This window comes from Lipotes vexillifer, unplaced genomic scaffold (genome assembly GCF_000442215.2).
Source record: "Lipotes vexillifer unplaced genomic scaffold, Lipotes_vexillifer_v1.1 scaffold892, whole genome shotgun sequence".
Classification (NCBI taxonomy): domain Eukaryota; kingdom Metazoa; phylum Chordata; class Mammalia; order Artiodactyla; family Lipotidae; genus Lipotes; species Lipotes vexillifer.
In genome coordinates this window covers 153633-175519 of record NW_006786445.1, presented here as the reverse complement: position 1 = coordinate 175519, position 21887 = coordinate 153633, and the positions used below count along the sequence as shown (strand labels likewise).

At 46.6% G+C, this 21887-nt stretch overlaps 1 protein-coding gene across 2 annotated transcripts in view; it reads left to right on the top strand.

The window, feature by feature from the left end:
- Positions 1 to 21887, top strand: part of ABCC8 (ATP binding cassette subfamily C member 8) — a 76689-nt gene that overhangs the window by 6381 nt on the left and 48421 nt on the right. For both annotated transcript variants that reach the window (XM_007458781.1, XM_007458780.1), the window contains exons 4-8: positions 5511 to 5677; positions 7372 to 7614; positions 8504 to 8692; positions 16370 to 16534; positions 19901 to 20056. In XM_007458781.1, coding sequence (XP_007458843.1) covers positions 5511 to 5677; positions 7372 to 7614; positions 8504 to 8692; positions 16370 to 16534; positions 19901 to 20056 — 920 coding nt within the window. The remainder of the gene's footprint in view (positions 1 to 5510; positions 5678 to 7371; positions 7615 to 8503; positions 8693 to 16369; positions 16535 to 19900; positions 20057 to 21887) is intronic.

The following is a 21887-nucleotide window of genomic DNA, read 5'->3' as shown; positions in this document are numbered from 1 at the left end:
AGGGAAAGGGGAGGAGTGGGAAACGGGGAGGGATAGGTACTTCCATTTGTTCCTTCAGATAATGTTTTCTGAGGACTTACTATGTGCCAGGCACTGTTCTAAGTGCTAGAGGTTCAGAAGTAGAGAAGAAAAATTCTTGCTATTGTGGAGCTTCCAGTCTCGTGGAGGAGACGTACAAACAAAGACAGTAAACAGACAAACAAATAAGTAGTGATGATGCTATGAAGAACATAGAGCTGGGTAAGGGGTAGAGAGTGAAGGCCGTGTTGCTTCCTGTATAGGATGCTCAGAGGAGGTCTCTGATAAGAGTGAGCATGCAGATATTTGGGGGTAGATGTTTCCATGCAAATGGCACAGCAAGTGCAAAGACCTTCTGATAGGAACAAACTTGGCAAAGAGGCTAGTATGGTCGAAGGCAAATGAGCACAGGGAAGAAAAAAAGAGCACAGGTAGGAGATGAGGTCAGGGGCCAGGAGAGGAACAAGGAAGACTCCTAGGCTTTGGGCCAGAGTACATGAGTGAACAGCGGTATTAGTAACTGACATGGCAAAGGAGCAGAAGTTGGGGTGTTTAGGGCACAGATGAGTTTGAAACAGCCAGCTCAAGTGTCAGGCGCTCAGTTAGATAAACAAGTTGGGCATTCCAGAGGAGGTCTAAGATAGTCACGGCTTCATAGGTGGCATCTTGAGCCCAAATGAGGTAACATGGAGGAAAGAGAAGGGCCCCAGGACCAGAGCCTGTGGTTTGCCAACATTTAGGAGTGCCTGCTTAGACCTTCTGTCACCATGTGGCCGGGGTCCCAGTCAGAAGCAACGGTGATGGCTGTTGACATTTACTGAGTGTGTGCTGTGTGCCAGGCTCAATGCTAAGCTTCCTCCGTGCATTATCTCACTTAACCCCCCACACTCTCCCTCTTGTACTGTTGCTATCCCCATTTTACAGATGTGAACACTGAAACTCAGAGAGGTTACAAATAATAACAATGAACACTCATTTAGCACCTGCTATGTGTCAGGCACGATCCTAAGCATTTTACATATATTAACTCATTTAATCCTTACAACTCTGTGAGGTAGGTACCATTATTATTTCCCTTTTATAGTCAGGAGACCGAGGCTCAGAAGTTAAGTGGTTTGCACTAGTCTCCCCACCTAGTCAAGGGCCAAAGCCAAGTTTTTGTTTTGTTTTTAATATTTATTTATTTATTTGGCTGCACTGGGTCTTAGTTGTGGCATGCGGGATCTTTCATTGCAGCGTGTGGGCTCTTCATTGTGGCACGTGGGCTTTTTTCTAGTTGTGGCACATGGGCTCAGTAGTTGTGGTGCGCGGGCCCTCCAGTTGTGGCGCACGGGCTTAGTTGCCCCACAGCATGTGGGATCTTAGTTCCCCGACCAGGGATTGAACCTGCCTCCCCTGCATTGGAAGGTGGATTCTTAACCACAGGACCACCAGGGAAGTCCTCAGAGCCAGGTTTAGACCCCAGGAGTCTGGCACCCAAGCAGGCTCTTAAAAAGGCTGAGACTGTGTGTCTAAGGGTCCTCAGACTGTGCTTAGGCCAGAGGTATAAATCCACAGATTTACCTCTGTGTGAGGCTCAGTCTGCATGTCTAAGGCCAGGCCTGTACATCTGACTGTTAGGCTGTGGTCAGACCGTGTGTCATTAAGTGAGACTATGATTTTTAGGAATCGTAGCATCTAATTGACATCTGGAGTCTGGAACTCTCTGTGCTAAGCCAGAGACAGCACGGTGTCATGAGTGCATAGAGGAAGTTTCCCAAGCTAATCACAGGTCTACCTTCCTGTGTAAGGTGGGAGCTGCCTCCATCAGGATCACCCAGGTGATGCCCCCACCCCAGGGGCCCCCAAGTGAGTGTGGTTGGGGGACTAGGGGGCAACAGATGGAGAGGTGTTAAATACAAGCTTCGGAGAGCCTCCCGTGCCAGTGTCTGAAGCAGCTCCTCAGGCACAGAGACGTCTCACTAACCACGAGGCCTGGCTGACCGGTGCCCCTAGAAACACCCTGTCTGGGCATCTGGTGAGTTCATTTTCTCATTCTCCAGAAAGTGCATAATGTTCTCTCCGCAAAGCACAAATGACCACCCATGGATGGACCAGTCCTTCTCCAAGGAACAAAGACTAACTCCCCCCTTTGGTAGAGCTTTGCTCTCCACAAAGCCAGAAATTCTAGAACAGGGAAAAGGGAAGAGGATGCACCCCATGAGCTGCAGGGCAGCAGGTATTAGGGGAATAGCTGGCCCTTTGAGGAAGCTACTGTCCGGTCAAAGGTCTGGAGTCCTGCAGAAAGGTGACCCATGATGCGGCTTACATTGTCCCGCAAAGTAACCTTGTTCCTGGACCCAGGTGAGATCAGAAGGTGTTCTGTGAGAATGTCATGTTTGAGCTGAGAACTGAAGGATAGGTAGGAACTAACTGCGAGAAGGGACAGGGGAATGCTTCGGGCAGAAGGAGCAGCATGTGCAAAGGCCCAGAGGCAGAAGATGCAGAGCACATTAGGAAATCTGGGCAAAAAACAGCAGCTGAAGTGCAGAGAGCAGAAGGGAGCTGAACTTTGGAGGTTGGAGTGACAGGTGGGGCAAGACCTTGAAGGCCACACTACAGGCGTTATTCTTTATCCCAGGGGTGATGGGAAGCCATTGAGGACTGGGATGTGTGTGTGTATGTGTTAACATAGGCATAACATAAAACTTACCATTTTAACCACTTTTAAGTGTACAGTTCAGTGGCACTCAATACATTCACATTGTTGGGTAACTATCACTACCATCCATCTCCAAAACTCTTTCATCTTCCCATTAAACAATAACTGCACCTATTAAGCAATAACTCCCCTCAACCCCTTGAAACCATCATTAGATAATACTTTCTGTCTCTATGAATCTGTCTACATTAGGCACCTCGTAGTGTAAGTGGAATCATACACTATTTTGTCCATTTGTGACTGGTTCATTTAGCTTATTATATTCTCAGGTTTCACCCATGTTGTAGCACGTGTCAGAATGTTCTTCCTTTTTCAGGCTAAATGATATTCCATTGTGTGTGTGTGTATACACACACACACACACACACACACACACACACACACACACACCATATTTTGTTTATCCATTCATCCATCAATGGGCAGTTGGGCTGCTTCCACCTTTTGGCTATTACAAATAATGCTGCTATGAACACGGGTGTGTTGAGATCATATTTGATTAAATGTATTGCTCTACGCAGGCTAGGCTGGAGGAGGGCAAGAGGGGAAGTGGGGAAACCATGAGAAAACCATAAGGCGGTCCGGGGGAGACATGATGGTGACCTGACCCGGGTGGCCACCCAGATGGACAGAAGTGAATGGATTCAAGATAATTAGGAGGTAAAATAGAATTTGGTAATAGGTAGGATATGGAGATGAGGGAGAGGAAAGGGAGGGAAGAAGCAGAGGTAATGGGAATTCAGAGTTTAAAACTCACCAGCAGCCCCTGTGTTTTACTACATTCTTTCCTTTCTCCTGTTCTCTCAGACATGCACTAAGCTTTTACCGAATGCTGCTGTGTCTGGCAACAGGCTGAGGGCTCAGCACTGTAGGATGGGACTGTGGAAATAATCCCTGGGCTTAGTCCTGGGTCCTCAACTAACTCCCTGTGTGACCTTGGACAAGACACTCAGGCGCTCTGAGCCTCAGTTTCCCCATCTGAAAAGGAATAGTAAGTCCCTGCCTAAGGCATAAGTTGTTATAAAGATCAAATCAAACCATATCTGTTACGTGTTAGAGGCAAGACCAAACTGAGACCTATTTTAAAGTCTTGGCCTCAGGAGGAACCCTCACGAAGGTCTAAAGAGGTTCTGGTGCCTGGGATAGAGTCTCTTGGGAGAGTATAGATGTGGATGCAGGGGAATGTCCCCCAGCTAGGGGATTCCTTGTGACCTGGAGACCTGACCCAGCTGAGGGACATCATCCCAGTCTTGAGGGCTGGGACCAGAAGTGGATGCTCCTGCCCTCTATCCTAATGCTCTCACTCAGGTGGCATTTGTCCCTCCCCAGTTCAATGTCTCAACCTAGTTCCCAGCCCAGAGCCAGGCTGGGACAGACCCCAGCTTTTGTCCCCAAGAGATGCCCTGGCATTTATGTCCTGGCCCTCCTATGGATGAAGGCAGAGTGACAGTCTCCTTCCCTCTCTGTGATTCCTCTAGAGAGGAGCTCTAGGCATTTAGGCTGACCTTATATCATATATATCATATATCGCAGAGCATATGACTCTAGGGGGGTAATTGGGGAAGGACTGCCTATGCTAAAGCACCCCCTAAAGGGGGACTTAGTTACTGCTGTCTTTTGTTGTCACCAGCTGACTGTGATTTATTGCTGGATTTGGATGGGGGTGGTGGGAATTTACAGGATAGAATCCACAGATGGCTCCTGGTGTTTATGGTCTAAGGTCTGAAATCTGGAGATAACAAATATATTAACAGCTGATATCCAAAGAGCACCCACTGTGTGCCAGGCTCACTGTGCTAAATGCTCTCCATACCTTGCTCATGACGACTTTTGAGGTAGTACTGTTATTATTCCCATTTATGAATGAAGAAACTGAAGCCTAGATGGGTTCAATGACTTACCCAAGGTCACATAGCTATTAAGTCAGAGGATCTGTGCCCAGGCGTATCTGGCTGCAGGCCCAGCTCTAACCACTATACACACTGCCTCTCAGGACTGTGACTCATTTTTTTGTATCTCCCACTCCCCAGGCTCCCTGAGGAGCATCATCATGCCATAGTGGACTCTGGACTTGGGGGCCAGGGACCTAGGCCATCACCCTCTGTCTGTCACTAACTTGCAGTGAGCTTGGGCATGTCACCTCCTCTCTCTGGGCCTCAGGTTCCTCATCTGTTAAATGAAAGGGCTAGATTGAAGGACCTTTAAGATCTTTCCAGCTTGGGAATTCCGCAAGGAAGCCATTGTAGGGTGGAGCCTACACGCACAGGCTCTGGCACTAGGCTAGTCCACTTAATGGCTGTGTGACCTTAGATCAGTTACCAAACCTTTCTGAGCCTCGATTCCTTTGTCTGTTAAACTGAGCATGACGGCAGGACTTCCTTCACAAGGCTAATATAAGAAATAAATGAGATAAATATGTTTAAAGTGCTTATTTGGTATGGTGCCTATAACTTAGTTAAATTCAAGAAATAATTCCACTATTTTTCCTCTTATTTATTGTAAAGGGAAGTTTGGCTGACCACCTTGACTTATAAGATGATGATTTTTGAACATGCCTATCATGAATGTTTTAATGTATGCACCATCGTCTCAAGATTACACACTCATATATTCACACACACAAACACCCCTTTACTCAGAAATGCGCATACTCACACCCATAACACTTGCTTGTCTGCACACACACCTCTTCCCTGACACACTTATTTTCTGTCCTCTTCCACACAGTTGCACACACACACGTGAATATGTGCACACACATCCTCCGTGCTCTCTTGTCTCCCCTCGGCAGCCCTGCTAGTCTACTGGACCTTGGCCTTCATCACCAAGACTATCAAGTTTGTCAAGTTCTACGACCACGCCATCGGCTTCTCGCAGCTGCGCTTCTGCCTCACGGGGCTGCTGGTGATCCTGTACGGGATGCTGCTCCTCGTGGAGGTCAACGTCATCAGGGTGAGGGTAAGCAGGCCGCTAATGGGCTGCCACCCACCTGAGGACACACCTGGGCCAGGGCGGGGCTTCTGACCTGTGTCCTGTGCCTAGGTGTGGGTCCCCACCCTCTTCTTAGCCAAACCCTAGAAGGAGTCAGCTTCTTTTACCTGCTCCCAAAAGGTGAGTTGAGGCCAGTGAGAAAAGTTTCAGGAGGAACATTCCATCTGGCCCAGCTGCCCTCTACCCCAGGCTCCCAGGGGGAGAGGAAGTGACAGCTGAGGCTGTAGGAATCTGGGTTTAATCCCATAGAGAGGAAGTAAAAGCTTCAGATACTGGCTTCTCTGAGTTTGTTTGATTTTTTTTTCTTTTTGAGGTCAGGGAGGCTTATTTTAATGTATTCATATAGTTAAACATGAATGAGTAAATGTGGTAAATGTGGCTGCATACATGTCTTTGTTTTTTATCATTTTTGCTTGCCCACTTTCCCTCTCTGAGATTTATACCCTCCCCTCCCCCAACCTTTCTCTTCCCAGGTAACCCAGACTAACAGCCTAGTATGTGTCCTTACATTCTTTGCTTTTATTAATACCTTTTATTATACCTCTTTGCTTTTATTAATATAATACCTTTTATTATACCTCTTTTAAATACCTCTTTGCTTTTATTAATATAATTAATATAATGTGTTAAGAATTTCTTCTCAACACATGTAAGTATTGTATTTTTCTTTTAATATTAGTTTTATAAAAATGGGATCATATTATACATAGTTTTTCACAGCTTGCTTTTCTCATCTAACAGATATCCCTTGTGACTCCCTCCAAGTCTGATATGGTTAATTTAGCTTCCTTAATGGCTGCATAATATTCCATCGTATGGATGAGCCATAATGTATTCAGCCATTACCCTATTGATGGGCGTTCACTTTGTTGCCAACTTTTTACCTTCATAAATAATGGCATATTCAACATTCCTATATCTTTATGTATTGCTGCTTTTATTTCTATGGGAGAGAATCCAAGGAGTGGAGTTACTGGCTCAAAGGGTTTGTGTATTTTAAATGTCAATTGATGCTGCAGATTACCTTCCGGAAATGCTATAACCTACCAGCAGTGAATCAGAAAGCACTTTCCCTTTCTCCAACCAGCAAGGGGGGCTATAGCCATTTCTAATTTGTGCCAGTCTGATGAGCATAAAGTGCTACTTTAATCTGCATTCTCTTACTCCTCTGCTTTAGTCGGTGATTTGCAGGCTATAGAGGCTTCTATATTCCCTGCCTCCACTGACCCTCACATCATCCCCTTTTTAGATGAGGATACACTTTAGATGAGATGTGTCCAAAGACGCCTTGCTAGTAAGCGGAGGAGGCAGGATTCAAACCCAGGTCTGCATGGCTCCACATTCTGCAAACCCTACATGAAACACAATGGCATCTTCAGAATTGTAGGAGAAGATGGTATATGGGAGATTCCTGCTCCTCCCCAACCCAACCCACCCCAGGGGATTCAGAGTGGCCCTCGATGAAGGGTTATGAGCCAGGAGGCCCTGGCACTGGTAGCCAAGAGGAGTTGGGGGATCCTCTTCCTGGGAATAGGCAAACGATGGCCCCATCTATTAGAGGTCAAGGGTGGGATGTCACAACCCCAGATCTTTGCTGAGGCAGAATGGAGGGTGGTGAGAAGGTGCACTTACTGATCCGCAGTGACCCGTGTGCCCCACAGAGATACATCTTCTTCAAGATGCCGAGGGAAGTGAAGCCCCCAGAGGACCTGCAGGACCTGGGGGTGCGCTTCCTGCAGCCCTTCGTGAACCTGCTGTCCAAAGGCACCTACTGGTGGATGAACGCCTTCATCAAGACTGCCCACAAGAAGCCCATTGATCTCCGAGCCATTGGGAAGCTGCCCATTGCCATGAGGGCCCTCACCAACTACCAGCGGCTCTGCGAGGCCTTCGATGCCCAGGCGGTCAGTGGGGGCACGGCCACACCATCCATTCCCTGCCCTCTGGTTTAGAGTCACAGATGGGGACATCAGAATGTATCAGGTCAAACCCTTGATGGGACAGTGGGGAAACTGAGTCCCAGTGAGAGGAAGAGGCTTGCCCTAAGTCACACAGTGAACCAGGGACAAGTCCAAGACCAAAGACTCGTAGGACAGTCACAGCTGGAATGGCCCTCACAGTTTAGCTCATCTGGTCTAACACTTTCATTGTCCATGTGAGGAAACTGAGGCCTTGAAGGGAGGTACTGATTTCCCATGCCCTGTGCTCTTCCTTTTGGAGCCTAGTGACTGTAAAGGTGGGAATTTTCACCCATTTGGAGAGCAGGGGCATTAGTAGCCTGATCCTTACAATAACTCTATGATTTGAGCCAGGCAGGCATCTCTCCAAATCACTGATGAGGAAACTGAGGCCCTGAGAAAGGCTGTGACCTCCCCAGAGCTGGCCCACGACCGGTAGGTAGTAGAGCCGGTTGCCTGACTCCCAGTCCACTGCTCCTTCACTGCTTCTGCCCTAGCATCAAGGGGAGACACTGAGGCAGACACAGCGGCACTGGACTGGCATATTTACTCACTCATTACAGTGCTGTGCTCACCACATAGTCCCTGACCAGCTGTGTGACCTTGATCCATCATCTGGCCTCAGTTTCCCCATCTGGACCATGTTGGGTCCCCATATGGCCCCACACAACCACACACTTTGTGGTTCCATAATTTCTTCCTGGAGTTCACCTTTTTGCAGCAGATGCCACTGGGTTTCCCCAGGCAGCAGGAGCCAGGAGCTCCCTGGGAGGCTGGGCCCTGCTGTGAACGGGCCCTCGGCCACTCTGACCTGGCCATGGGTCTCTTTGGACAGCGGAAGGACATGCAAAGCACACAGGGTGCCCGGGCCATCTGGCAGGCCCTCTGCCATGCCTTCGGGAGGCGCCTGGTCCTCAGCAGCACTTTCCGCATCTTGGCTGACCTGCTGGGCTTCGCTGGGCCACTGTGCATCTTTGGAATCGTGGACCACCTTGGGAAGGAGAATCGCGTCTTCCAGCCCAAGGTAGGCCACCGACGGGTAGAGCAGGGCACCCTTTGCAAGGTTTTCACTCATGGGGGAGAAAGGGCAAGAGGCCGAAGTGCGTGAGCTGTGGCTGCAACAGGGCAGCCGTTGATGCACAGAGCCCTTAGCAATATCCCTCTCTAGGAGATGCTGTGCATCTGGTCAACAGAAATGTTAGAAGGCAAGCTTGTGCCCCTAGAGGATTTATGGCGCCTTGCTCTTTTCACCATACCATAGTCACCATAATACCTCTCTCAGTTACGTCATCATTCAGAAGGTTGCAGGAAGTGCATTTGTTTATCCAGCGTCTAGAGCTTCCATTTGTTAGCTTTTAGTTCATGTCTTCTTAACAGACTCTAAATAACTTTTCGGGGATCTATCTTCTTGAGTTTTGTACATGCACAGCACTCAAGGTTCTGCAGGGCCATCTTGGTGGCCGCTGTTGGCGGGAGGAGAATGGGAAACCTCCGTGTGTAGGGCTTTTTCTCCCTCCACTACAAGTTTTATTAAAAGCTGCCCCAGTTTTATTAATATCTTAGACTTGCCCATTAAAATTTCTTTTTTAAAAAGAGTTCCATGTCTTAAAAATATTTGAAACCCATTGGACTAGATGATATCCAATGGCCTTTCCAGCTCTACAGATGCTGCAGACTGAAATTTGTCGGACAACAGCGACAGAAAATCTTTCTGGGGTTTAGTTTCCTTCCTTGGGGCAATAACATCCACTCTGGGGGTGAGGGTGGAGTACTTAATTCTTCCATCTGTTTCTTTGCTGCCACTTAGGTTTAGATGGTCACGAAGCGGAAAACTTTTCACCTCTAATAAAATTCAGTCTTATTTTCCCAGCAGGAACATCATTATAACCTTTTAACCACAAATAGACAGTCCAAAAATGATGCAGGGAATTACTAATTAGGGATCTGACTACTAATTTATGACTCTCCCTTGTGTAATGTTATTCATCTCATGGGCTCCAAAATTGCAGATACCATTTAATCCTCAGGAGGTTCATATGAATTTTTTCCAGAGGTATAATTAATCAGCTGAGTACTTTTGGCCGGGAATATGAGACACTCCAAGTCTGTTTGTCTGATTTACTCAGCAAATGATTTTTCTTTTTTTTTTTTTTTTTGCGGTATGCGGGCCTCTCACTGTTGTGGCCTCTCCCATTGCAGAGCACAGGCTCCGGACGCGCAGGCTCAGCGGCCATGGCACATGGGCCCAGCTGCTCTGCGCCATGTGGGATCTTCCCGGACCAGGGCACGAACCCGTGTCCCCTGCATCAGCAGGTGGACCCCCAACCACTGCGCCACCAGGGAAGCCCAGCAAATGATTATTGAACCCTACCATGTGCCAGACCTGGGTTAGGCTGTCAGAGTATAGAGGCAATGGTTATGATGAGGAGATTAACAATAATAACAACCATTTATTGACTGCTTAATACATGCCTGGCTGTGTGCAGAAGTTATCCATTTGCTATCTCATTTAATCCCTACAACAGCCCTTTAGGGTAAGTTTTTTTTGTAACAGTTTTATTGAGATATAATTCACATAACCATACAGCTTATAAGGTAGGTATTCTAATCCCCATTCTACGGATGAGGAACTTGAGGCTAAAGAGGTTAAGTAACTTTCCCTAGGGTCTCTCAGCTAGTTAGTGACAGAGTCAGGATTTGAAACCAAGTCTCTTTCACTCCATAGTCTGGGCATTTACAATCATGATGCTAAATTGATTATTATCAAGCCATCACCACTGGCTCCAAGGATTGTGAAACCCAATGGAGGAGAGAGAAATCTAAATAAAATATTTTTATACGATGTGTTAAATACTACTACTTGGAAGTAGATACAAGGAACTATGGGAAGAAGGAGTGACTAACTCAGCCAGTGATCATGACAGCTTCGTAGAGGAGAGGGTATTTGAATGGGACCTTGACAGATGCATAGGAGTTGGCTAGGCTAAGATGGGTAGATTTCTTGTTCCATCAAGAATGTGAGGACTATTAACTTTGAAATAAATTTTATGAAAATTTTACTGTACTTCACAATTTTTATGCTTTTAGAAAATGCTTAAATAATGTATCAATTTCTTAAAAAAGAAACTTGAGAAAGCCTAAAAAAAAAAAATTGAAGACTCTTTTTGCTTATTTAGATTTCAGTGGCTTTTGAGCCGCTGAACTTTATTTGGCCTCAAAAGAGGGGGGAAGAGACTGCTTCTCTTGTCCACAGGAGTGTCACCTTCAGGTTCAGTCTGACCTTAGGTGACCCCCAAATACTCCATATTGATAAAACTGCAGCAGCATGGAGCCAGTTGTTAATATTAGGGGGAAGTGACACCAGCCAGAGCCCTTATCAGCTTGTCCACATCGTCTTCTTCCTATGTTTCCCAAAACTCTTATGCCAAGTCTCCTAAGAACTCTGACGGCGGATGTGTCAAAGAGATGGTGAGAACAACACTTAGAATATTAGTTCATCTGAATGTTAGCTTTGCCTTCTCTTTTCTCTTTGTTTATACACAAACCCTGGGATTTGCTGCCCTCTCATTGGAACGCTCTTGTCTCAGTTACTTGTTGGCACATAAATCACCGAGACAGATGGCACTGCCTCAGTGGCAGCAGGCCTTATCAAATTTAATATTTGTTCCCTGCAGCCCAAATACAATCAGCAAATTACAGACATAGAAATGAGAGTTGAAAGTAAATATAGTCTCCAATGTCAGCAACAAAGAGTCCTCAATCGTGTGGTTGCTTGGCATACGGCTTAATTCTCATTAGGGCTTCTGGGCCCAGAAAGTGGGGGAAAGGGGTCATTTATTAAAGTTACTTGGGGGCTTCCTTGGTGGCACAGTGGTTGAGAGTCCACCTGCCAATGCAGGGGACACGGGTTCGTGCCCCGGTCCAGGAGGACCCCACATGCCGCGGAGCGGCTGGGCCCGTGAGCCATGGCCGCTGAGCCTGCGCGTCCGGAGCCTGTGCTCCACAATGGGAGAGGCCACAACAGTGAGAGGCCCGAGTACCACACACACACACACACAAAATAGTTATTTGGTTCACCCCACTGCCTCCTGGCAGGCAGCTGTAACCCAGAGAGACAGGTGCTATTCTGGTCTTTATGAACAAAGAAGGAAGCTCTCTAGCTACACGTCACAATGTTTAACAACCCTCTCAGTGAGAAAGCCCTTCTTTCTGCTCAGCCTGAATCCATCCTGCTGCAGTCAGCACAGCCCAGCACCCATTGTTTACTTTATTATCAGTGGCTGCCCTGTCCTCTCTTCCCTTGCCAGGATACTCACAGTTGGCAAGAATCATACCGCCCTTGGCATCTTCAAGGACAAGCATTTCTTATCTCTTCTTTTATTGTTGGAAGTGTCATATAGCTTGCTAGATCTTTGACACTCCTGTCCCCCTGCCACTCCCCAAGGAAAGCTGGGACCCAGGCTGTGCACAACCCACAATAGATCTCTTTCCAGCCCCCTCTCTCACCCAACCCCCTCCAACAATCTGTCACCTGCCATGAATGCCTCTGATCTGTCAGGGGGGCAAGGATTTATAAAGAGCTGCTGGCATCTGAAACCTGCCAGCGCTGCTCTAGGCTGTGAGCTGAGCAGAGAAAAAAAGAATAGTCAGGGTTTGATCTCAGGGCCAAAGCTTCGAATGGCCTCTAAACCTCAGTGGGAATCATGTGTAGGTTAGTGAGTGTGTGTTGTTTCTGAATGAGTTCTCCTGAGACCTGCTTATGAGTGTATGCGTATGTTCCTTCTGTTTGTCCCTGTGTCTCTTGGTATGTCTCTTTCTGTGTATATCTGTGTCCCCATTTGAACGCCTGTATTTGTGGCTATCACTGTGGGTACTTTGAGAACTTATATGCATTTCTGTGGTTTTGTGCTGTCAGCATGTGGGTTGGTCTCTTTACGACAATGCCCATGAGCTGCTCTGGTCTGGCATGCGTCACTAACCCCCTCTCAGCTGCCAAGATGCATCTCCAATGTCACCTCCTCCAGGAAGCCTTCCTCTGGTTGAATTAGATGCTCCTCTTCTGTGCTCCCATAATATCCTATGCTTGCACCATCAAAGCACCCCTTTTCTTTTTCCTCAACTTGACCCTGAGCCTCCTAAGACAGGACCTGCATTGTCTGACCTCTACATGCCCAGCTCCGTGCCTGACACCCAGGAGGCACAGGAGAAATGATTCTTCAATGAATAATGCAGATGTTACTGTTACTGCTTACACTTACCAAAAAATTTTTTTACCTACATTGTTACATTGGATTCTCATAACAACTCTCTGAAGTAGAAACCCTTAATGGCCTCATTTTACAGGTAAGGAAACTGAAGCTCAGAGAGGTTGAGGAACTTACTAAGGACACAGTAGCTAACCTAATGAGTCAGGATTCAAACTCAGATATGGCTAACCTCAAAGTCTAAGCTCTAAACCACGACGTCAAATGGTTGTGGATGGATTGCTGGGTGCCTTGGTCTGTGAGTGGTCAAAGACAGTTCTCAGTGTTTTTACCCAGGGCTTCCCAGAACTGGGACCTACAAGCAATTCACTTTTTGGCCCTTGCCAAAATTGGAAGCAAGATCCCAAGTGTCCCCCTCTCCTTTAAGCTCCAGAGAACAAGGGAAAGGAGGCTTTCCAGTCATACCTCTGGCCAGGCAGGGGCAACGGGAATCAGACCTGTAGAGTCCTGGGTGCTAGGCCTACCTCTGCAACAAACTCCCTCTGTGCTCTTCAGCCGTCACTTACATTCTGCAGGCCTCTGTTGGCTCGACTGTAAAATGGGGAAATGTATAGCTTCTATAAAAAGTAGATGGGGGATGAAGATCAAATGCATTGATTAATTTAAAATATATTTATTGAGCGCTACTGGGGAAACCCCTGGAAACAAACACAATTTTCTCCCTGAGAGCTTGTGAAAATGTGAGACAAGGACATCTGATCTTCCAAAGCATTTACCACCCGCCAAATGTCAAGTTGTAAGTCCTTGGCCTTTTCTCTCCAGTCTTCAAGGTGCTGGGCAATGCCAGTGCTCTCACAGCCATTTGAAGCTTTCCAGGGCCTGCCTTCCTTGGGCAGCATCCTAGCCCTCTTTGGCTAGTCTAGAGCCCACTTCTTAATCAAAACGTAGCTATCCTGGCCTCCATCTCTTTTACGCTGTCTCTTTGAAGAGAGATCAAATAATGACCCAATCAATGACTTATACCTGCAAGCAGATTTTCTTTTTTTTTTTTTTTTTTTTTTTTGCGGTACACTGGCCTCTCACTGTTGTGGCCTCCCCCGTTGCGGAGCATAGGCTCTGGACGCGCAGGCTCAACGGCCATGGCTCACGGGCCTAGCCGCTCTGTGGCATGTGGGATCGTCCCGGACCGGGGCACGAACCTGTGTCCCCTGCATCGGCAGGCAGACTCCCAACCACTGAGCCACCAGGGAAGCCCCAGATTTTCATTTTAACAGGTCGCAAAATTCTTGATCCAAATAAATACTATTTCTGACCCTAGGGTGTGTGTGTTGTTAGGGGAAGGGGTCAAGGCTTTGCCTTTAGACCTGAAAAATGAGAATTTGTTGCTTTGTGAAAAATGTACAAATACTGATGAGTGCATTTAATAAATAGCACCCATAGCCTAACCAATGAGATCGGTTGATTTTTCTAGCCCTCATTCCCCAGCGTATGTGCTTTCTGATCATTGTGACACAGTGAATGAGTGCCATTCCATGCTGCTCGAGAGCTTTCATGGTAACTGGTGTTCTTGGTTGCATAGTGTTCCCATGAGTATCCTAATATACTTACCCATTCCCTGTGGTTAGATATTTACATGGATTTTTGCACTCTCCCCCTGCTATAATCCAGAGATAGTACATCTTTGCACATACAGGTCTTTCCTTATGTTAAATTATTTCCTTTGGGATAAATCCCCATGATGTGCTTTGTGGCTTTAAAATAATGGACTCTATTCTCCAGAGCTGGGTCTCTACAGAGGCTGGTAGAACAGAAGAATTCCAAGGCATGTTAAACAGGACCAGGTTTTTCCCAAGCCCGGCTGACTACATTTTTGACCCAGAACCATCCAGGTGGGCATCTTTCAGTCCCCCACAAGTCACAAGCTTGTAGCTGACAGTAGGAGACTCAAGGTCAAAAGACTGGATGAGACTTACGTAGTGGATCTACGGTAGTGATTTTGGCATCATACAGGTTCATGTTCACGTGTTGTTTTCCTTTATCAGCATGTGCCCTTGGGCCAGCCACTTAACCATGCTGAAACTCCATTTCCTCATGTGTAAAACTGGGCTAATAATGGTACTCTTCTCATTGCATATTGTGAGCATTGCACCTGGTAAATATTGTATCCTGCCCCTTGCTTCCCTGTAAGGTCAGGTTCTTAAGCCATGTGGCCTAGTTTTAAGGTCCATTTTGCTGCTTCCAGCCATCCCCACCCTCTCCCTTCTCCCTTCTCCCTTTCCCTGTTGTACTTTAACAAATGAGACAGAGTCAGGGGATTCAGGTGTCAGTAGGACCCCCTTCTAAGAGACCTCACTTCTCCCTATATCTGCTTCCTGCTGTCCCCAAAAGTGAGAGACCCCATGCCACAGAGGAAGGGCCGTACAGTTGTAACCAGGACCGGCTCCAAGGAGCTGTGAGAGCTGGTTAAAGGGGCCTGTTGAACCAAGAGACAAGATCTTCTCTACCATCAGAAAGGCCTGTATCCAGGATGTAGGAATTTCTGACTCTAGGAACAGGACTCCGCTTAGAATCCTGACCCTTTCAGCCTGTTCTGGTGTGGACATGCCATCAGGCTCCTTCTCAGCACTTTGTTCCCACCACTCTTTATCCCTCAGCAGCAGTTCCCACACCCTTCCAAATCACTTGCAAAGTTCAGGGCAGAGTCTCCGGAAGGGGAGAGCTATGTCTTCATGGAAACACTGATGTGGCTGTGCTGGGGAGCGATGGACTTAATCAAGATCAAAGTTTTCCTGGGAGCTGTTGATGATGAATTTAGAAACACATGCTGTTGTTCCCTGGTATCTTTAGCAATGAAGTCAAAGTGTGTGGGTTTTTTTTCCCCCCACTGCTTATCATCTGAGATCTTGCTGGAGGTGCAGGAAGGCTTACATTTAAAAGGAGGTCCCAGGAGCCCACAAGGCTGGGGCGCTTGGGTCTGAAATAGTCAGTTATAGGCAATGAGTTCCCATCTCTTGCCTGGGAGCACTACTGTCATGTTTTCTGCTGGTCTTTCTCCCCAGAAGTTTCTATAGTGCAGGCTGTTGGTGAATGTGGGACAAGACCTCAGCTGATTCTGTTTTTGTAGCAGAGAACACACGTCGTGGGATCTGTTCTAGCAGTTCTAGTTTTGGCTGCTCTGTGATTCGCTCTATTTACTCTTGTCCTATTCAGAGTGAGCTCCCCTGGCCTGGTGGCCGGAAAGCTGAGAGTCATATTTATGGGCATGATGTTAGAACTGGGCCACATTCTGTTCACCTAAGTTTATTGATGGAGAGAGTATAGGCAACCCTCCCTATAACTAGAAGAATGCTAGTCTGATTTTTCACTCATAAACAGTTGCACAAGGCTTGCAAGCATGGAGGGTCCTATAATAATGGCCTCTATGGCCCAGTAACAGGTACCAATGGCAGTCATTTTGCTGGCAACGACTGCCACCTCTGAATTTCTCTTTCCAACAGACACAATTTCTCGGGGTTTACTTTGTCTCATCCCAAGAGTTCCTTGCTAATGCCTACGTCTTAGCCGTGCTTCTGTTCCTTGCCCTCCTACTGCAAAGGACATTTCTGCAAGCATCCTACTATGTCGCCATTGAAACTGGAATTAACTTGAGAGGAGCAATACAGGTACTTGAATGATTATTCTTTTCACTTCACAATAAGAACTGCATTATTTGTCCTCACGGACACTCAAGAATGATTCTGCTGTGAATTTATTTTCCTGTTGCCCTTTAACAGTGTTTTGAAACAATAACCATTGACAAGGCAGTGTGACATAGTGGAGAGTGCCTTGGGCTGGTCTTGGGAAATGTAGTAGTTCTAGCCCTAGTTCTGCCTTGGACTAGATCTGAGATGTCCTGCTCAGCCCCTTGAATGGGACGGACATCACTAATCAATCACAGCACTTTTTCAGCACTTTTCCCTGCTGAATGCAAGTGCAGCCTAAGAATCCTTCGTCCAGGGCTCTGTTACCAGACAGTCTTCTTCGGTTACAAAGAAGCATGTTTGACATACCAAGACTAGATAGACTGTAAGATCTATTTGAACTCTTAAATCTTGGGTCATGACGAGAGAGACGTACCCGGCCTGGTAAGTCCCTGGGTCTAGGTTCTTGTTCCTGTCTGCTGTGGCTTCCTTCTCAGAGTCGGGTGAAAGGATGGTCAAGGTCAGGAAGGATTCAGGGCCCCATTAGGCAAGGTAGTGATGAGCCCCAGTGTTTTGTTTTGTTTTGTTTTGTTTTGCGGTACTCGGGCCTCTCACTGTTGTGGCCTCTCCCGTTGCGGAGCACAGGCTCCGGACGCGCAGGCTCAGCGGCCATGGCTCACGGGCCCAGCCGCTCCGCAGCATGTGGGATCTTCCCGGACCGGGGCACGAACCCATGTCCCCTGCATCGGCAGGCGGACTCTCAACCGCTGCACCACCAGGGAAGCCCCAAGCCCCAGTGTTTTCATTAGAATTTTGGTTCCACTTTTGGAATGGAGAGACCCAGTGTGATAGTGGTTTAAATAGGATAAAAGTTTGTTTTGCACATTTAGTCAGGGCTGATGCGGCAGCTATACAATTATCAGAGACCTTGGCTCCTTCTGTAATGTTTCTTTGCCAGCCTTCTTACATGACTTTGTCTCATGGTTTAATGTGACTACTGAAATTGCCACTATCATGTCTACATTTAAACCGACAAGAAGAAAGAAGGGACAATAGGAAGACCTAATGTCTTTTCAAATCATGATGCGGAAGTTGCACAGATCCTCTCCCATCCCCCTGGGAAGAAATTGGCCACATGGCTATACCTAGAGAGGCTAGAAAGTGTGGTCTTTATTCTTTTTCTTTTCCTTTTTTTTTTTTTTTTTTTTTTTTTTGGCCACACCACACAGCACGTGGGATCTTAGTTTCCCAACCAGGGATCAAACCTATGCCCTCTGCAGTGGAAGTGTGGAGTCTTAACCATTGGACCATCAGGGAAGTCCCTGGTCTTTATTCTTGACAGCCATAAATGCCCTGCTAGAAATTCTTCTTATAGAAAGAAGAGAATGGATAGGGGGGGACAGCTGGCAGATTCTGCCATACCCAGCAATTCCCATGAAGTCAGTAGAACACTAGGAAGTTGTGACTAAATCCCAAAGCCAGCTCATTCTTCAGAAATGTTTCTCAGAATCATGAACATTGATTGGTCCTCTGGGAGCCAGGATCAGAGGCATTGCAGAAAAGGAACTGAGAAGAGAAGGGTATAGCCTGGGCTGGAGACTGTGTCTGGGTCCAAACTCTGGTTATCTTGGTATAGTCCATGTGAGTGGCGCCCCCTGGAGTTGTATAGTGCACAGCTTGTGAAGCTGTCCATCTCCAGTGGTTTTTCATTTCCTCATGAATGTCATCAAGTGAGAATGGTAGAAAGATCCCAGGAAAATCTAAGACCCTCTAAGACTCATAGGGGTTCAGATCTAGGAGAACCAAGCTATTGCTAGTTCAGAAAACCTCTCTAATATCCCAAACTCTGTCCAGACCCCTCCAGTGACAGGCAGGCATGCATCACCACAAACAGCAGCCAATTTCATAGTCACGCAGTTTTGTAATTAAATCTACTTTCTATTTCTGTCATAAATCACACACTAGCCCAATATTTTCCAATTATACTAAAAAAGCCAAATATGTTTTTTTAATGTATTAGCATGTAATCATTTTTATTAAACTGTCTGAATCTTTTGCACGAATTCATTATGTCCCCGAAAGAAAATGCTGGCGTTAATTATGGGAGCAAATTAGAAAAAAATTTTTTCCTTTCAGAGATTTACAGAAATCTATAGATAAGGGTTTATGTCTTCATGAGTTTGAGAACAACGACAGTTCTTGCATGAAAAGTTATGAAGCAAGATTCCTGTATTATATATAATTTTTGACATATACCCGGTTTCGGTCGTGTAATTCTATGTATCCTGGTCTTAATAATGCTTTATTTGATAGTTTACTGTATGTTCCTACTTCACTGAAACTAGATTTATTATTATTCTTTAAAGACTGATTGCACATAACTTAGGATGAGCATAGATCTGTCAAAAAATGTCATTGCCATTATATTAAACCTTACCCATGGTATATATAAACTCGTAAAAGACAGAACAGGTTCATGCTTTAAGCAGACCTGACCCACGAAAAAGCCTGGGTTTACACAAAAGATGAATTAAGGGCTGGGAATCCACCTTGCAACAGAATGCACAGTAGAATTTCATTCAAGAGCAGGCATCCCTAAAGGGAATGCATTTTTCCTTGTTTAAGCGCACAGAGCCTGACAGTTGCCATCTTTCTGGGAGGCACAGTCACCGTGCACATAGAGCTTTTAGGTTCAGAGTTCACGGGGAGCCATTACCATGGCTGCTCCCCATCTATCCTGGGGAAGTGAAACAAGGTCCTTGGGGTGGCCAGACTCCGGAAGGTGCTGGGGCTGATCGACACAAGCATTTGTCTCACATAAGATCTTCCCAGGCTGAATCCTTGTTTAATTTAAAGGCTCAGTCAAGACAGGACTTGGCCCCAGAGCATACCCCCTTTCCCGGTTAAAGAAGCCGCATTAAAACAGATGGCTGCCACCCTTCATCATTTTTATGGCTCTAAAGTGTGTTCTCCACGGACCTCCAGTAAATCAAGAATACAACTGGACGTGAAAATCTGCTTTTAAGATTTAAAAGCTAATTAAGTCCTGTCTCCAAGGGAAAGGCCTTGCTTGCTGGGGGAGTAGCTTGTCATGCTAGCATAGATTCCTCACATGAATGCTGCCTCTCTGACTTGCTTGAACTATAGTCAAAGCCCTTTACCTCTCTGAGCCTTAGTGACTCCATTTGTAAAACTGGAACAATCATGCAGTGCCCTTTACAGAGCTGCTCTGGGGCTCCGTGGGGGAATGTCTGAGAAGCCCCTGGCACTTCAGAGACACATGGCATCTGGGGTGGTGATTAGGATGTTGATGATGACAAATGTGAAACACTCTGCTCTCATTTCCAGACCAAAATTTACAATAAAATTATGCACCTGTCCACCTCCAACCTATCCATGGGGGAAATGACTGCCGGGCAGATCTGTAACCTGGTAGCCATCGACACCAACCAGCTCATGTGGTTTTTCTTCTTGTGCCCAAACCTCTGGGCTATGCCAGTACAGGTAAGGGATGTGTGCTTTGTTGGGGACTGGGGGACACAAAACCAGAATCCGCTGGTACATGCCCAGTGGCCAGAAGCTCACCATCTTCCATTCCTTGTTTGCCTGTACCTTCTATCCCCTTGGGGTCTCCATGGAGTGTATGCCTGGGTGTCTATACTGTCTTATACTCTGCAAGTGGTCTAGCCATCTCTCTTGATGATCAGAGAAGGCAGTGTCACTAAGACTTTTAAAATGTAGCCAACCTTAAAAAAAATGTATAGAATAATCATGTGTGGAACACTTTCACAGACATTAAAAGTTATGTTATAGCAGAGTACTTAATCACGTTGAAAAGTGTTCACGATGTATTTTTAAGCAAAAACAGTAAGTTAAAAATAGTATTCACAGTGTGCTTCCTGCTAAATTGGAATATACACATGTATATATTTGCACAGATTCACACAGGAAAAAAAAGAACTGAAAGTCCTCGTGGTGGGATTACAAGTGATTTTTATTTTGTTTATGCATTTCTGAATTCTCCAATAAGCCTGTGTTAATTTTGGAAATCTAAAACATGGCATTTCCTAAAGCCAGGCAACTTTTGGGACTGGCTCTGGAGGAGGCACATTCTCCCCCAACAGTAGAATGAGAATCCTCGGCACGGTTTACCTGACTCCTGGCCTCGTGTGCTCCATCTCCCATCTGGAGCTCTTCCACCACAGAGTCTGTGATTCCTGCCCTGTGCCTGAAGATGAATCTTCACTCTGGTGCTCAGGCCGGAAACTGAAATCCAAGATCCATTCCCAGAGGGCCTGCAGGCTTCACAGGGGATGCCTGGTATAGCAGAAAGTGTCTGGACTTGGGTGAGGCAGGCTGATTCAAGTACTTAACCTATCTGAGCCTCGGTTTCCTCATCTGGGAAAAGAGGATGATTCCTACCCTCTGGAGGTGTTCTGATGATTCAGTTAGATAATGTAAGCAAAGCACCAAGCACAGTGCCCGGCATAGAGTGGTCACTAAGTAAACATCACAGCCCTCTAACTTGCTCACTTTGATGTAAGAACTTTACCAATCCAGAATCCACTGCTTGTTGGGATGTAAATTCCATAAACTTTAATCTAAAGTGATTTCTATTGGTCTTCCTTACCTGTAAAGTTTATATGTAAGAGACACTAAAGAAAAACAGAAGGAGAGGCCTGCATAGGGAGGCAGCTAGACAAGATTGGATGTAGGGCAGGAAATCTGATGGTCCTTTTTACAGGAACAGCCATATACACCATTCCCTATTACCACTGACCAACACCCAGATCCCTGTGCCCCGCTCCACGCTGCCAAGATGGATCAGTGAATACAGAAACTATAGAAGGGCCTGGAGAGCTCATCTAATAGTCACAGCCTATTTATTTATTTATTTATATTTATTTTTTTGGCTGCATTGGGTCTTCGTTGCTGCGCGTGGGCTTTCTCTAGTTGCGGTGAGCAGGGGCTACTCTTCGTTGCGGTGTGCGGGGCTTCTTATTGCGGTGGCTTCTCTTGTTGCAGAGCACGGGCTCTAGGCGCACGGGCTTCAGTAGTTGCGGCGCATGGGCTTCAGTAGTTGCAGCACATGGGCTCAGTAGCTGTGGCTCGCGGGCTTAGTTGCTCCGTGGCATGTGGGATCTTCCCAGACCAGGGCTCGAACCCATGTCCCCTGCATTGGCAGGCGGATTCTTAACCACTGCGCCACCAGGGAAGTCCCTGGTTACCATCATTAATAGTGTTTGTTGCATATGTACCATTGCTAACAAAACTAATAGCGGATAGCCCCTGCCCTGTGCCTGGCCTGCCCAGCCTGTCTCACTTGTGTAATTAA